Source organism: Nanorana parkeri, unplaced genomic scaffold, assembly GCF_000935625.1.
Source record: "Nanorana parkeri isolate BGI_ZX_2015 unplaced genomic scaffold, ASM93562v1 scaffold598, whole genome shotgun sequence".
NCBI classification, from domain to species: domain Eukaryota; kingdom Metazoa; phylum Chordata; class Amphibia; order Anura; family Dicroglossidae; genus Nanorana; species Nanorana parkeri.
Genome location: NW_017306866.1, coordinates 867877 through 886332, shown reverse-complemented (window position 1 = coordinate 886332; position 18456 = coordinate 867877). Strand labels below are relative to the sequence as shown.

Here is an 18456-nt window from a genome sequence, read left to right as displayed (position 1 = left end):
AGCTAGGTGGAGAGATGTGTAAGAGCCATACACATCTCCCCACCCTGCTCGTAGCAACCTGGGACTCTCTGGCCGGCGTCCTACTGAGCCTCTGGAAACCAGTGATGGGCGGGACACCAGCCAGAGCAGGAACTAGAGCTGGATGGAAAGATGATGCACAGGCTAGGGACACTCCTGGTGTCATTTATTTGGTAATCTGAAGAAAAGACAAAACAAATATTTAAGTATCTATGGATATTTGCTATGTACTGGCTCTGTAGCACCACTGCTCTGGCTCTTTTTATTACTGGGTGTTTAAAGAGGTATAACATATTTTAAAGTGAAACAATCTTTAACATTAACACTTATTAGGGATGCACAGATACTTTTCGCGTACCAGTGCAGATACTTGGCGTTTTCATGAGAACTACCAGGGTTGCAGCGGTTGCAGCTGGGACCTGGCTCTGGCACTCCACCACTGTCCTGAAATCATTAGTCTGTATTGTTTTAGAAAAACTATCACATGACAATAAACAAAAATGTATCAGTACTCGTACTTGTAAGTACTCGGCAAGTACCAGTACTCGTACTCGCAAAACTGGTATCTGTGCATCCCTTTATTTATAGTTATAAAAACAAAATCGTACATTAAAACAGAGATGTACAAATCCCAGGAGCTCCGTGTGCTACTTACAAATGACAGCTGCCTCCTAATTTTTGAATTTTTCTCTAGTGTAGTCTTGGAGCTCAAAAGTATCTGTACATGTACTCGTACTTGTACCGGGTACTGTACTTGGTATCTGTGCAACCCTAACACTTATCATGTCATATAAGCCAACTCTTCTGTTCCCTAGCTACCACAATAGGCAGTTAATTGTTCATTGGTAATATACAGTATATATAACATCATTTATATCATTTTAAAGTATGTAGATAATTGTTATAAACAGATTTCAGATCTTAGAGGACTCCACTTGCTTGAATTTGGACTCTGCTTGTGTGCTTCTTATAATGAAAGGTAGATTGAGCAAATCTTAGAAGACCAAATATAAGATTTCACTGCATTGGGTTCATTTGTTTCAGATTTGTGAGGGTATAAGAACAGACTCCTGCACCCCAGAATACTGCCCTGGAAACATATGTCGAAGGAATAATGTTACCTTGTGTAAAGTGGGAACTCTTTGCAGAGGGGCATTCCCTTTGTCCATGAATGCATTAAGGAGCTCGGAGAAAACTTCCAAGGATCTTCTGAATATCAGCAACCAACTGATGAAGAATGCTCAGATGGTAAAGAAATTTGTTTTGGCTGGACATTAACTTATGCTTCTTTTCAAGATCATATCAGTTTGCCATGCATCAGTTTGTATAAAACAGATGACATAAATGTATATAAATATTATGTAAGCTTTTCTTGCCTATCCGATGTCATATTAAAAAAAGTTTTTTGACATGAACAAACATTAAAAGATGTAATACATAATCCCTGGAATTCATAGAGTGGTGCAGACACTCTTTAGAAAAGTGTCTGTGCCACCATATGACAAATGTCGGTTAATGCGACAAATCCAGGTACATATCAGAAACATGTACCCAAATGTGCCTTATGCACAGGGCTCCAGGATGCTGTGCAGCCGAGTTTCATTGGTTGCTAGGATGCTGGTCGTACCGACCAATTATGTTGTGCAGCCGAGTCTGATTGCTTGCTAGGATGCTTAGCAAGCAATTACATTTTGCAGCCAAGCCTGATTGTTGGCTAGGCTGTTGGAAGCCTTAGGACTGCCAGCGCCCTAGCAACTAACAACGTCAGGGTGACAGGCTCCTCACTCCATCTCCATGCAGGTCATCTCCACCAAAATCTTCATAGGTATTTATTTATGAATTTTGTAGTAGCCATTGCAGCCTAATGTGTAAGTGTTACCTGAAATTGTTGCATGTGATGGACGTAGCATTAGAACTATCGCACTGCTTTTCTGAATTTTGTGCAGGGCACTCTTACAGAGCATAAACCCCAGAAAAGTCACAAATTCTATATTAAAATGCCCCCACTATGTTTTTTCAGCATTGCAATTTTTATTTCAAAGCTTCTTTTTAGCTCAGTAGTTCATTTGTTTTTGCTATTTTTCAGCTTAAATCAGCAGAGAAATTGACAGCTTTGTGTCTGAATTAGATTTATACAAATTCACCATTTAATTTAATGTAGTTGAATTTAATTTGACAATGCTTTCCTACTGATGATCTTCATAGGAATACTGAGTGTTTACTGTAAAATTTCCCATAATTATAAAATGGCAAATGAGTCCATCATCTTGCCAGAGGGAACAAAAGGGAGTGGTTACATACTGTATGCATACAAATCAGTTGCTGAAATTTGGCAAATCCTTGCAAATCCAGCACTACTGAAGTATATTGACTAGTTGCAACCTTTATAAAATGTAGTATTGACTTGATAATAATCTATGAAATATATCCAACACTCAAACCAAATGAAGCAGTAATGCAGCAAATTACTGGAAATTGGAAAATTTAACTTTATCTGCATGTAGTTGGTTAAATAAAACTGTATATATGTTTTAGATAACAGAAGCAGAAAGAACAGCCAATCAGATTAAAGATAATTCACAGCATCTGATGAGCCAAGTGACTCAGACCAGGAAAGACATGGACCAACGATTAGGAATCTCCAAGCAGTTCATACAGCAAATCCGAGATTTTCTGATGGGTAAGAGATGACAGTGACACTGTTTTGTAATACTTTGCTGCTATAGTATTTCATGAACTTAAATGATGATGACCTATTCTGTCACTAAAATAATGTACAAACATGTAACCCATTTTTCACCATCTTTACTGCCATACTGGTGATTCAAAGATAAAACATTCTTTCTGAGTTATGACCAAATAATTTATAATACCTTAAAGAGGGTTTTCCACAGCAAATGAAAAACTGTGCGTGTTGTATTACCCCCAAATTCCCCTATCCCTACATCCCTGGGGCTGTCATGACTTTTGGAGCTGCTTGGCTAACTCTAGCAGAATGTAATCTTACATAGTTAATTATGTTGAAAAAAGACTAGTGTCTGTCAAATTCAAAACTAGCTTCATAGCAAGGCAGAGCAAAATACCCTGAGATACTGGGGTCTATTCACTAAGCTGCCGTAGGCAGCCGAGTGAATGACTGACCTGAAGTAAAGTGAGCGAACACTGTTCGGCTATTCACTTCAGGCTGGTATGGCTGATTTCAGTCGTATATCGGCTGAAATAAGCCGTACATCAGCTTGCTTCGCATGGCTTCATGCGAAGTGCAGAAGGAGTTCGACTCAGTCAGCAGAGGGCGGGTACAATGCTAGTTTACTATTGGCTATTGCAAATTGAAATAGCCAATAGGAATCTAGCAATGCATCAGTGACACGGCTCCGTGTCAGAATAAAACAAAAAAAAGAAACAGCAGTGCTTCTCTCCTTGGCGGCCGGGAGCATCGCTCGGCCACGTTTGGGAGCTGTACGGGCTATAGTGAATAGCCCGTACAGCACCCCTTCGGTTCTACTGAACCAAAGGGGTCCTGGGGCCGAAGCTAGCCGAAGGATCGGCCGAAGCTACGGCTAGATCCTTCGGCAGCTTTGTGAATAGACCCCACTGTTGTCAATTATACCACAGAGGAGGAAAAAATCCTTTCATACTCTACAAGGTTATCAGGACCTTTTCCCATATTAGCAGTTAGCTATTATAAAGAAGAGTTTTCAGTCCATTTTTTGCAGTTCCTTTATTGACATTGCTACTAGTACCTCATGCAGTAAAGCACTCCAGAACTAAACCACTCTTACTGAAAAAATACCCTTTCCTAAATTGATGGTAAAATCTTCACTTTTCCACATGCATCTGATGTCCCCTTAACCCTTTTTACTGTCCTTGGGGTAAAAAGCCATGTGTTCCATTTTTCTATACTGGGCACAAATAAACTACATTTTACCTCTGCCTTTTTTGCAAACTGTACATATATCTATTTCATATAACCTTCCTTAGATGTTTTACCAACTCATAGAATAAGACTAAGCAGATATCCTGTAATGTACTAGATCTGAGTTCTGCAGACGTCAGTGTCTATTTCATCCACGTGCCGCAGGTTCAGGTGCTACCTGTGCAGACTGTGTAATCAGACTACATGTCTGAGCAATAAGTCAAGCTGCTGACTTCTTAAAATGTCAGCTTAATATATTAATATCAGAGCAGCCTTTAAAGGATTACTTTGCTGAACCGGTTCCCTCCTTAACCATAGCCAGTGACTGGCTAAACTCGATAGTAGTTTTCAGTAAATTGATAATAGGTAATAATTAGTGTAAATCGTCTACGCAACATTTAGAGCCATAACTATGTAGTAAAAATATAAAGGGACCCCATCTGTCATCTCTATCTTAAAAGTAAATTCTACAGATGCTCATAATACTGACTGTTTGCATAGCCTAGTATAGAGGTTCCCAAACTTTATATACACTGATTTCATTCACAGAAAACCCATAGCTGTCTGTTTATGTGATTTATGCTGGTAGTGATGACATTTTATTCAGGAAAATTTAGACAGCAACAACAACAGCAGCTGACAAAACTGACACATTTGTCAAATTGTTTTGCTACCTATATAAATCACTGCATAGTCAGACAGCTCTCGGCCCCCTATGCTTCTTGGCCCCATAGTGGCCACATGGTCTGCTATGGCAATAATTACACTTGACATTCCTTCTTGTGAGCACTAGATTTATATATTGAATGCTTGACTTTAATCAAATAACAGTGATTAACACTAAATGCAAAAATGTATATTCCTATTGTTTCAGATATTTTTAGTAAAATTATAGTAAACAGCTTAAACCAGTAGATTGAACCAAAAAACAGGTTCACTAGAACCCTGGCAGACTTTAATGGTACTCATACAACTTTATTTATTAAAAATCAATTCTTTATTAAATTCTAACATAACATTACAAAGTTGCATTAAAAACATTGCATCAAACGCCATAGAGCCGAGAGATTAGCTCGCCTGGCCAACTTATTAAATTTGTTTGCAATGCGTTTATATCAGTCTATGTACATACCGTTTGTACAATTTCTATAGTAAGAAAGGCCCAGAGTGAGAACAATAACATCTCAACGCATTTTGCAATATTCAGTCAATTGTTTCTTCAGGAGTCTCTCGGATTGATTTAAAATCATTCTAAATAAAAGCCTCCTCAGGGGACACGTGTTGTTGTTGATATATTTGGCCACTGATGGTGACAGACACCTCCTCTCCAAGGGACATGTGCAAAGGGAAGGAAAAAGAGCTAGGCTCCAAACACAGCTGAAATCTGGGTTTAATCAGTTGTATCACATATCCCTATGTCCAAGCTATAAAGCAAATTCCCCAGCAGCTACAACACAGGTCTGAGTTGGATATATTATATCACAAATTCCTCTGCCCAGATTATATACAGTAGCCCTGACAGCTGGGAAGATCACACATATTCATGGGGCAGGTGGTAACCAAAAGAAGTCTTAAACCGTCCGGCAGCACAGTAGTTGTGGATGTACCAAATGTACCCAGATGTAACCAGTACCAACTCAAGCCCTGATACAACTTAACTATTGCAGGTTAAAGTAGTATTAAACTCTCTAACATTTTTCAATAATGAATGAAAATCAAACAAATATACATTGCCCTGTAAAGCATTGGTTTACATTTTTGACAAAACACCTACAATCATCATGTTTTTGAACAGCTGCTTTCAAGTCTCTCAGCTTCCCTGAACTTTCTGTCCAGTACAAGATCACAAAGGACAGTGCAGACTCCAGTAACTCCAGTGTTCATCTACTAGCTTGGAGAAGGGAGGAAAGGGGGCCAGAGGGGAGTAGCTGGATTTGCTGTGTGTTTGTGTTTGTGGAGACACACACAGCCTACTCGCACCCACAAGGGTGACTGCACAGCACTCTGCTTGAGAAAGGAGTCACTCTAAAACAGGATGTCAGGGACAGTGCTCAGGGAACCATCTGATTCTGCAGGAAACTAAAACTTTTATAAATCAAGCAAAGCAGCATTAATTGTAAGTGATTTTATCAGCATTTGAAACAGCTTAAAATCCTTTTGACTTCAATATCACTTTAAGTTGCAATAGTTAAAGTTGCAAGCCTGGTTAACCACAGCCATCATAGTATCATATTTTACACTATAAGTGGAACTCCATCCAAAACCGTTTCTTATGGCTAGCAGGGGGAGGGGAGGTAGATCCTCAGTCAGATTTCTAGTGTGTCACCAGTGCTCTATGCACCTCATTTTTATAGATATTAGATAGACATTTATCACATGTTTTCAATGGGCAGTCCCTGAATTTTACTTCACGTCCATATTTTACATCCATGTAAATACAGCAGCATTAATTGTATTTAATATGCTGTTTAGTTTGTACCAAACACATTTTTTTTAAATTCACTTATGCTGAACAGTTATTTAAATGCCTCTGAGTTGAACTTACTGCTTCCACGTGCATGTGACAGGAGACAATATGACAGGAAGATCAGAGGTGTGCAAGGTATTACTGTCAGATCATTACAGCTTCAGACAAGATTTAAATGCTGTATCATTGCCAGCTTTTGGAGTACATGCTTATCCTATAGGATGAAGGTGAAGCACAAAGTATAAAGATTTCAATACCAAATTAAGTTATAAAGAATATGTTTCTAATAGCTTGTTATTTTACACTGCCCTGTATTTTGTGACACCCAACAATATATATTTTTTTAATTTCTACTTAAATAAATTCCAGTTGAGGACACCAAAGCAGGTATATTATTCCATTAGTAGTGTAGGCACTATCTGTGTAACAACAGACAACCATTACAGGACCAAGGGGTCCAGTGTAAACACTTAGCTACACTGTGGTTAATAGATACTAATTGACTTTACAGTTTTATATAATGGAAAACTGGGGCAGGTCCTATTTGTTTGGCATGTGAAGTAACACAGCTCACAGATTTTTTTAGGAGCCTCCATCACAGAATTTCCTTGCAGTGCATCTTGCAGATGATAAAACTGACATTACAGCAAAACCATAAAATACAGTGCCTCTGTATTACAAGCCGTGGGTCAGACCCCAGTCCTCCTAGTACGGAAAGCAAGTAGGGTTGCCACCTTTTCTTCAAGCGAAACCCGAACACTCCAGCGACGCTTGGTCATTTTCTTGGGAGAATGAGTCCTGGCTTGTTCATATGTAAAAAGTGCCGCCCATTCATATGTAAATATCACAGTATAGACTATTTTCAGTGTGGGGGCAGTAGTCCCTATCTTAATTTTGGTTTCCCCTGTCTGCCTTGTGTCCGGGTTTCTGCTGCCATGAAACCCGGACGCAGCATTCAAAACCCAAACTGTCCATCTGAATCCTGGTGAATCCTGGACAGGTGGCAACCCTACAAGCAAGACACAAAATAGGTTTACTGTTGTTATATTAGACTATGTTAGGTGGGAATCCTGCCATGTTACTAAATAGGGGGAATATCTGGCAGATTGAGTTTTTATTTTTAATATTTCTTGTAAATCTGCTTTAATACCTTTATTATTCTATCAAAATAAATGGCTTACTCTGTTTATTTTTCTCTTAGAACCCTCAACAGATCCAGCCACTATCCAAGAAGTTAGTGAATATGTTTTGTCCCTCAAACTTCCTGTGGATGCATTATCTCTCCAAAGAAAAATGAATGAAATCCGCAGCATAGCAGAGAAGATGCCAAATATGGAATTAGTGTTGTCACAGACTAGAGAAGATATAGCCAGAGCAAGGAAACTACAAAGTGATGCCGAAGATGCCAGGTGTGTAAAGTATTTTAAGGGGAAATCAACATAAATTATATCACTAAAGGTCCACACATGACCCCTGTTATTATTATTTTAAATAAATATTAAGGTAGATATCAGAAGGAGGAGCAGAACTCAAAATTAAGACCCTTCCTTCTGGCAGGGAAGTGGGTATATTGCAACTAACTGGGCACATACCGGTAGTAGCAACAGGGAGGGCATTAAATATGGTAACGGGTTTAGCATAAAAATAATCATGTTCAGTTTAAGCAGCGAGGGTGTTATGATTACCAATAGAAAGGAATAGAAAAGGAAAAGGAGGAAGCACATTATCAACATTATCAACATTATCAAGCCGCCTACATCTCAGAGAAGATCATGCACTGTATTAAACTCTTTTTGACCTCTGAACGGAGTTTAATACCCTAGGGCAGTGGTGGCGAACCTTGGCACTACAGCTGTTCCAAAACTACAAATCCCAACATGCATCTGCCTCTGGGAGTTATGTCTGTGGCTGTCAAAGCCTTGCAATGCCTCATGGGACTTGTAGTTCCAAAACAGCTGGAGTGCCAAGGTTCGCCACCACTGCCCTAGGATCTTAAAAAAGGACTGTGTATTTTATATAATTAAACCTTTTCTTGCACCTTGTACAAAATGAATAAAGACTGTAGCTTTTTTTAGATGTACTGGTTTTCTTTTATTAAACCCACTGTTGGATATATTATATCACAAATTCCTCTGCCCAGATTATATACAGTAGCCCTGACAGCTGGGAAGATCACACATATTCATGGGGCAGGTGGTAACCAAAAGAAGTCTTAAACCGTCCGGCAGCACAGTAGTTGTGGATGTACCAAATGTACCCAGATGTAACCAGTACCAACTCAAGCCCTGATACAACTTAACTATTGCAGGTTAAAGTAGTATTAAACTCTCTAACATTTTTCAATAATGAATGAAAATCAAACAAATATACATTGCCCTGTAAAGCATTGGTTTACATTTTTGACAAAACACCTACAATCATCATGTTTTTGAACAGCTGCTTTCAAGTCTCTCAGCTTCCCTGAACTTTCTGTCCAGTACAAGATCACAAAGGACAGTGCAGACTCCAGTAACTCCAGTGTTCATCTACTAGCTTGGAGAAGGGAGGAAAGGGGGCCAGAGGGGAGTAGCTGGATTTGCTGTGTGTTTGTGTTTGTGGAGACACACACAGCCTACTCGCACCCACAAGGGTGACTGCACAGCACTCTGCTTGAGAAAGGAGTCACTCTAAAACAGGATGTCAGGGACAGTGCTCAGGGAACCATCTGATTCTGCAGGAAACTAAAACTTTTATAAATCAAGCAAAGCAGCATTAATTGTAAGTGATTTTATCAGCATTTGAAACAGCTTAAAATCCTTTTGACTTCAATATCACTTTAAGTTGCAATAGTTAAAGTTGCAAGCCTGGTTAACCACAGCCATCATAGTATCATATTTTACACTATAAGTGGAACTCCATCCAAAACCGTTTCTTATGGCTAGCAGGGGGAGGGGAGGTAGATCCTCAGTCAGATTTCTAGTGTGTCACCAGTGCTCTATGCACCTCATTTTTATAGATATTAGATAGACATTTATCACATGTTTTCAATGGGCAGTCCCTGAATTTTACTTCACGTCCATATTTTACATCCATGTAAATACAGCAGCATTAATTGTATTTAATATGCTGTTTAGTTTGTACCAAACACATTTTTTTTAAATTCACTTATGCTGAACAGTTATTTAAATGCCTCTGAGTTGAACTTACTGCTTCCACGTGCATGTGACAGGAGACAATATGACAGGAAGATCAGAGGTGTGCAAGGTATTACTGTCAGATCATTACAGCTTCAGACAAGATTTAAATGCTGTATCATTGCCAGCTTTTGGAGTACATGCTTATCCTATAGGATGAAGGTGAAGCACAAAGTATAAAGATTTCAATACCAAATTAAGTTATAAAGAATATGTTTCTAATAGCTTGTTATTTTACACTGCCCTGTATTTTGTGACACCCAACAATATATATTTTTTTAATTTCTACTTAAATAAATTCCAGTTGAGGACACCAAAGCAGGTATATTATTCCATTAGTAGTGTAGGCACTATCTGTGTAACAACAGACAACCATTACAGGACCAAGGGGTCCAGTGTAAACACTTAGCTACACTGTGGTTAATAGATACTAATTGACTTTACAGTTTTATATAATGGAAAACTGGGGCAGGTCCTATTTGTTTGGCATGTGAAGTAACACAGCTCACAGATTTTTTTAGGAGCCTCCATCACAGAATTTCCTTGCAGTGCATCTTGCAGATGATAAAACTGACATTACAGCAAAACCATAAAATACAGTGCCTCTGTATTACAAGCCGTGGGTCAGACCCCAGTCCTCCTAGTACGGAAAGCAAGTAGGGTTGCCACCTTTTCTTCAAGCGAAACCCGAACACTCCAGCGACGCTTGGTCATTTTCTTGGGAGAATGAGTCCTGGCTTGTTCATATGTAAAAAGTGCCGCCCATTCATATGTAAATATCACAGTATAGACTATTTTCAGTGTGGGGGCAGTAGTCCCTATCTTAATTTTGGTTTCCCCTGTCTGCCTTGTGTCCGGGTTTCTGCTGCCATGAAACCCGGACGCAGCATTCAAAACCCAAACTGTCCATCTGAATCCTGGTGAATCCTGGACAGGTGGCAACCCTACAAGCAAGACACAAAATAGGTTTACTGTTGTTATATTAGACTATGTTAGGTGGGAATCCTGCCATGTTACTAAATAGGGGGAATATCTGGCAGATTGAGTTTTTATTTTTAATATTTCTTGTAAATCTGCTTTAATACCTTTATTATTCTATCAAAATAAATGGCTTACTCTGTTTATTTTTCTCTTAGAACCCTCAACAGATCCAGCCACTATCCAAGAAGTTAGTGAATATGTTTTGTCCCTCAAACTTCCTGTGGATGCATTATCTCTCCAAAGAAAAATGAATGAAATCCGCAGCATAGCAGAGAAGATGCCAAATATGGAATTAGTGTTGTCACAGACTAGAGAAGATATAGCCAGAGCAAGGAAACTACAAAGTGATGCCGAAGATGCCAGGTGTGTAAAGTATTTTAAGGGGAAATCAACATAAATTATATCACTAAAGGTCCACACATGACCCCTGTTATTATTATTTTAAATAAATATTAAGGTAGATATCAGAAGGAGGAGCAGAACTCAAAATTAAGACCCTTCCTTCTGGCAGGGAAGTGGGTATATTGCAACTAACTGGGCACATACCGGTAGTAGCAACAGGGAGGGCATTAAATATGGTAACGGGTTTAGCATAAAAATAATCATGTTCAGTTTAAGCAGCGAGGGTGTTATGATTACCAATAGAAAGGAATAGAAAAGGAAAAGGAGGAAGCACATTATCAACATTATCAACATTATCAAGCCGCCTACATCTCAGAGAAGATCATGCACTGTATTAAACTCTTTTTGACCTCTGAACGGAGTTTAATACCCTAGGGCAGTGGTGGCGAACCTTGGCACTACAGCTGTTCCAAAACTACAAATCCCAACATGCATCTGCCTCTGGGAGTTATGTCTGTGGCTGTCAAAGCCTTGCAATGCCTCATGGGACTTGTAGTTCCAAAACAGCTGGAGTGCCAAGGTTCGCCACCACTGCCCTAGGATCTTTAAAAAGGACTGTGTATTTTATATAATTAAACCTTTTCTTGCACCTTGTACAAAATGAATAAAGACTGTAGCTTTTTTTAGATGTACTGGTTTTCTTTTATTAAACCCACAGTGGAACACAATGATTGTAGTGGGCCTTCCTACAAAGGGAACGTTTCTGCACACCCTACGATCATCACAAACATGAGTCTCTGTCAAAAACACACAGGACACCCATAATATGTTGATGTGGCCACATTTTGACTGTACACATGTTTTTGTGTAAATATGCCCATTTGTGACATGAGATGCCACATAGTATGTACTACCTCTTTCTTCCTAGTAATACCCTCACTAGCATTAACTGTACCACTGGTAGACTGTTCTCTTAGTGTACCAAAATCATGCTATAAACCTTAAACAATTACATTTTTGTCTTGGGTATTGTTCCCTCTCTAAAACAACATAAATGATCTACAGGGAAATTTAGCACCATATGTCCTAATCACCAGACCTCATGTAGCTGCTCTCTACCCTTTTGAACCTCTCTGCAGCAACAAAGGCTGCACAGGGATTATACTACTTGTGGCATTTACTAAAAATAAAATTTCAAATATATGTAAATTTTAAAGTAATAAAGAAGGCATTATGTTTTCACCTGTGGGTAGCTAGGAAAGGCTTTTACATCCATTCACTCTAGGATGCCATACTTCAAATATTAATGATAGAGTTGGCCTGGAATATATGTCATTATTGCCATGACAACTGTGTTATTTTCCCTGTGAAATAATGTTTCAGAACAGACTTTTGATTGTATACTGCATTATGTGGGTGGCACACTAACTCAATTATGATTGACTGAATATCGAGAACTATGTATACATCATGCTTCTTTGCAAATTACTTAGGTTTGCCATGCTTCATATTATGACCCAGATTTTATGAATATGGGCTAATCAATATGGGCTTGCAAATCAATGTAAATTTATAACACTTCTATTTTATTATTGTCATTTAGGAACAAAGCAAAGACTGTTGAAGACAATGTGGATGGTGTGGTAGAGAATATAGGAGTAGCAAAGAAAGCACTCAAAGAAGCGGAAGATAAAATACGTGGTTCCAGTTTGTCTTTACAGCAGATCCAGGATCGCGTACTAGAGGTGAGATACTGTAATGATTATGTGGAAACTTAATTACTGTATATCTCACAGAATATCAAAAGCAGCCATGGCTAGAAATCCATATATATATAGATAGATAGATAGATATACATATCCTAAACAAGTAAAATGGAGTTTTACATTTCCCCTTCAGTTTTAACCTGATATGGAAAATGCATGGTGTTCAAAATAATATTATAGAAGGTGATAAATAGTGGTGCATTGTAAATAAAACAATTACCTTAAGGTAAAGTAAAGAATACATTTGGAGCTTTGATAGCTGCCTAATTGGAAGATTTCCATATCAATGGAAATATACTGTATATGTCTGGCTTCCTTCTTCCTTTCAGTCTAGAAGTGTTCAACTCTTCCCCTTTTCCCTGGAATGCACACAATGTACACAGCGACCCCAGAGGCCAGAGGAGGTGAGGTCACCAGAGGGAGGAGGAAGTGGGCAGAGACCTCAGAAATCACATGCTCAGGCTCTCTTACCCCTTTCATGCAAAGGTCATGAGAGGTAGGAGGGATGGGGGCAGTGGTGGCATATAACGTTACAGTAGCAAAGTTGCTGGGTGGAAAGGGGGGTGCTGGTTGACAAATTGATGCAGTGCCTGGAGTGTTGGGGTTTATTGTCAAGTGTGCTGGGTGACAGGAAGGTTCAGAGTCATGGGTTTTCCAGTTACTATATTCTATGTTTGAGATCTTAGCAAATATGTTTTTAACAGTTCAGAGATTAATAGGTTGTACGCTTTTATTGTTAAAAGAACAATAAAATACTGAAAAATACCTTTATAATAGCCTTATGATTGATTTTAACTTAAATAATAAAGAAACATTTAAAAATAATGTTCTGAATATTTTCTTACCCTTTCCCCTCCTCCCACTGTGCTGATCTAACACACCCTCCCCCTCCTTCACTGTATACTTACTCACTTCTGGCTCTGGAGTCCACTGGTGTTCTCTCACAATGTTTACCTTAGGCTAGTGTGTCTTTTACTTCCCAGAGTCTGTGCGTGTGCAGTTGAACCCCATAGACTGATAGATTGATCTGTTCTTCAGCTCCATAGAAGTCTTTGGGGTTCTCCTGTGCATACATAGGAAGTGGAACTTGGGCCCAGCATTTATTGGCAGTGCTACTGATCTCTTCTAACATCCAGACATCCCTGCACATATCAGCATCTTACAGAACAGAAAGTCTTTAGTTACTAATAACCTATTTGGGGCTCTCTTAGGTAGATTGTTTGACATGTAGGAGCCACGTATAGGTTTGTAGGAGCCTCAGTTAACATGCCAAAAAATATATGGGAGCCACAACTGAGCACAGGGGACCTCCTGTGTGGGAGCTGATTTCTGGTAAGTTCAGGGATCGCTGTGTTACTACTATTCTTGCATGGTTGCATTGACATATACATGTAGACTATCACCATCCACAACAGCCATAGCCAGGGGGAAGCACCTCCAGAATGGTCCCTGCAGCAAATGAGTCTTTGTTGCAATGGGTTATGACCGTGCCGTGTACCCCACAGCAACGTATAGGAGAGGTTGTGAGACCATTGAAATAGGGCTTCTGACTTGTTGCAATAGGTTACTGATCTTTGTGAATAGCTCTGTGTAAGAATATTTTGTTTTGCAGGAACAGTTCATTTTAATGACTATGAATTTAAATGCATCACTTTATAAGCAAGAACGTTGTATCGCAATGTACTGCAGAGAACAAACCAAAATGAATTATTTTCACAGATTGGGCAAGTGCTGAACCCTGTAAAGAAAGGGATGGATGACATGCATGATCAGCTACAAGGTTTTGCACAGCAAGCAGAGAACCTGCGTGACAGAACTGCAGAAAGTCTACAACAGGCAGGTCAGGCCAAACGTGCAGCAGAAGGAGCTCAAAGAAAGGCTGTGGATGCCCAACAGGTACTGCTTATATTTATTAAAAGGTTGTAAAAGACACCTTATATACTATATATAAATATATTTTAAAGTAGCTCTAAACCATAACTGAATGATATTTAGTTTGCTGAAGCACTGTGTATCATGCACATTATGCATCTCAGTGTTGCTGATTTCCTACATCCATTATGGCCACTTCATTTGCACATGTACTCATTCCAGCATAGACTGCACATCATTGCTCTGTCATATCTTAATGATAGTGAGAATAGTGTGCCATGTCAGTGCAATTTGTGTTGACAAGGCCGTTTGTAGGGTTAGTCAGGGGCACATCGCAGGAGCACAATTGAAAGACAGTTGTTACTGCATAACAGGAAGTGCCTGAATAAGGACCTAAGGAATAAGAACTAGGTATTCTTTTAATGAAAGCTGCAGATTTATAAATATTGGAAACAAATTATCAACATAAAATAACTATTTAAAGCCCATATGTGATTTTAGTGATTGGGTTTAGATCTACTTTAATAAACATGGTTTAGATAGAAAAATACTGTAAAACACAATTCTATGAAGTATAAAAAGTGATTTTCTTTCTGCGAGCAATTTCTAATACACCAGCCACTGGACACCTTACCTGTTGATTTTACAAGAATAAATAGTTAACTGAACTTTGGAAGCTATGTCCAACATAAGGCGGGGAGAGGGCAAAGGACTGGTCACCAGTATTGTCTGTGGTCTCCCTGCAGCTGATCTTACCCCATTACTGACTTACAATGCCTTGTTCTGTATGTGTCTGTGTGTGGAAGCGGACATCTTTTGGTAGAGACAGGGCTTCCTCATATCAGAGCCTTCAGCAAGGAAAACAGTGAGCAGCACAGTAGTTATATTACCAAATATCCCTCCAATTCTCCTGAAACTAGCAGTCAGATGCAGCAGTGCCTTAGATATCACACTGTGGCTGTGAGGCTATGAGGCCTCACACTGTAGCTATGAGGTTTTATGCACATACAGTAAGTGTCTAGGCATCCTCACATACCAGGAAATGCACTGCTTTTTTTTACAGGAGGAATCCAAGAAAAAATGTACATTTCCAGGGTATTGCACAATTAACAGTTCTAGATGTTACCTACGGTATCATAAAGCAAATTTTAATTTTAAAACTGAAATACTTCAAGGGATCATATGATGGTTTTGGTTATATTTTATTTTTACCTATCTAAAAAATAGCATTTAAAACAAAATCTTCTGATATTTACAAATATCCAACAGCCATAAATCAGCTTAATTAACAGTCTTTACATTTGTGGATTTTATGAAACGCGGGAAAATCATCAATATATTTGTCATTAAGGGTCTAGATGCTGTGATGGAAAAATATGCCCTGGTGAAGAGTCGCCTAGGGCAAACAACTAACATCGGAGCTCAGGGACAGCTGGTTGCAAAGATAAAGAAAGATGCAGATGACCTTTTCAAAGAATCACAGCAAACAATGAAGAGGATGAAAGGTAAGACGAATATAAATGTATCAGGAGCTGTTTATCTGTTTTAAATTGTCAATAGCAAGGAATCGTGATTTTATCTTTTATAGATCTCATTGCAGTGTTTGTTAAAGTTTGATCAATCATGTATAATCATCAGACCTTTAGCAGTGCCCAAGTATTACCTGCACTTTAAGCATCTTCTTAGTGTAGAACCAACTGGTATTGCTACAACCTTGCATTAGCTGCTATGGCTCAACAATCTTTCACAATATTTTACTTTCTTACTTCCCCAGTGAAGATAATTTACAAAATATGTTATGGCACATGTCTTTGGTAGTCAAAGGGTTATTATAAACAGTGGTTTGCGTTCTATGCTTTGTTAAATACTGTATATCTGTGTATGGTGGTATCAGTACCAAAATGGTTAACTTAATAACATTAATACAAGTTTATTAGAACCCACTTACTAGGGACTCAGCGTGTTGAATGGATATGACGTTTTTCTGTTTTTATAGCCAACATTCAACTTCCCACACATGTTGAATAAGCATCTGAAAGACTTAGCAATATGTTCTTCCCAAGATAGTCATAGGCGCCTGCTGTTCATTCTGAATTTGCCCTGACTGATGAAGAAAGCTATGGAATTTGTTATCCATCTTCTCCTTAGTAAACACACCATCAAGCATTAAGAGATGACACATATGTGGAGCATAAAAATTATAGCACAGCAGCCAAGTATGCTGTCATTAAAAAAGCAACAACAAATGTTTTCAATTAACTTGAATATTCAGAGAACATAATAGAGAAGAGCAGGCTATAGTTTTCATAAGAAACCTAGAGGCTAGTAAAAGACACTCCTTAAAGGAGAACTATGAGGTGAGTGAAAATCACGTATCCTCATAGTTCGAGCCGACCTGTGACAATTAAACTGTCACACGTCGGCTCAATAGAACGGGAAGTGAACGAACGCATACTGTCGCTCGCTCACTTCTTTATCATCTCCCTGCAGAGAGCAGTGACTGTCAGTCACGACTCCCTGCAGGGATTCCCCCCTCCCCTCTCTGACTGGAGGAACGGACAGGGGAGGAGGCGGGTACAGCTGGCTCTGCCTCTAGATAAGCAGAGCCAATTGTCACTCACGCAGCTGGGTGGATCTTGAAAGTAATGTCGGTATTTGTCCCGGATGCGGCGGTCTCAGTATACTGTGAGCTGTAGCTTGCGATAAACTGAGCTTTGGGCCATGAGAGGACGCTAGTATATGTCCTCCCGTGACCTTTAAAAGAACTCTGGGGAAAAACACTCACCCTATTGCTCTCTTTTAAATAATTTATAGACTGTTCATGTTTTTCTTTTGTCATGTCTAACTACCTGAATGCATAAAGCAAGCCAAGTTTGTCTTTAAAGTTTTAAGGGATGGTGCTATTTTAAACAATTATTCACCACACACCTTCCAGGTTGAAAATTGGCCCACTTCCTTTAACCTACTCTAATCCTTTTTACTGTCAAGTGCTGCAGGAGACCTCACTGGTCAATGGAAAAGTATTTAGGGGGTGAGAGGAGACCAGGTTAGTAGTAGTGTGGTTAGTATTCCTTAGATTGCCCATTGTTCGGGATCGCCAGACACTCTGAGCATAAAATGAACGATATGGCCACCTGAATATGTCTACAGGTTACCTTCAATGGATTGGGGTTAAAAAAGGCTTGTTAAAAAAATATTATACCACTGACGTTATCAAATCCACTAATCTGTTCAAACACACCATGCAAATGGACCTAAATCACCAAACTGCAATAACGTTAGAAGCTATGCTAAAGTGGCTACTCAAGAGATTAGGTTACTAAATAGTCCTTACCCCTACCTCATTACCCCTTTTTCCTATTTTCTCCTTAGATATTTTTGAATGATTGTTTCTATTACCATATGTATACCAGTTTTTTATGTTTTTGTTTATACCTTTTTTTTTTATTAACTTTATTTTGTTTGTAATTAACTTGTACCTCAAGCATCATTTTAGTGTTGTGATAAACATAAAAAATCAGACAATAAATGTGTCTATCTAAAGTCACCATTGTTTTTTAAAACTATCACTGGACAAACTGGAGAAATTAATTGTAACAATGTAACAAGCATGGGGAGACATATTAAGAAAGTGAATGGCTACTTTTAAGCCCAGGAAGCCAGTATTGCAAAGCAATAGAGTTGATCCTTAAATTTAGGTAACCTTAGTTTTGGATCATTTCATTGAATTGGATGTCATAAACCAAATCCAATGTTGTTGTTTTTGGCAAACAACTGTTTCTGCCTTATGTCTTCTTCTGTTCTTTCCTGAGTATCCTAAGCTTCACTGACAGTGCTGTCAGGTTCCGCCCTTCTATCTTAGTATCTCTGGTGACTTTTTAAAGAAATTGACTCAAATTCTGAATTTCAAAGGTTTGGGAA

At 38.9% G+C, this 18456-nt stretch overlaps 1 protein-coding gene across 1 annotated transcript in view; it reads left to right on the top strand.

Moving 5' to 3' along the window:
- The window catches only part of LAMB3 (laminin subunit beta 3), a 70507-nt gene that overhangs the window by 51652 nt on the left and 399 nt on the right, over positions 1-18456 (top strand). Inside the window, exons 17-22 of the mRNA XM_018562770.1 lie at positions 1063-1266; positions 2554-2698; positions 7603-7810; positions 12501-12642; positions 14383-14559; positions 15887-16040. Of these exons, the coding sequence (XP_018418272.1) occupies positions 1063-1266; positions 2554-2698; positions 7603-7810; positions 12501-12642; positions 14383-14559; positions 15887-16040 (1030 nt within the window). The remainder of the gene's footprint in view (positions 1-1062; positions 1267-2553; positions 2699-7602; positions 7811-12500; positions 12643-14382; positions 14560-15886; positions 16041-18456) is intronic.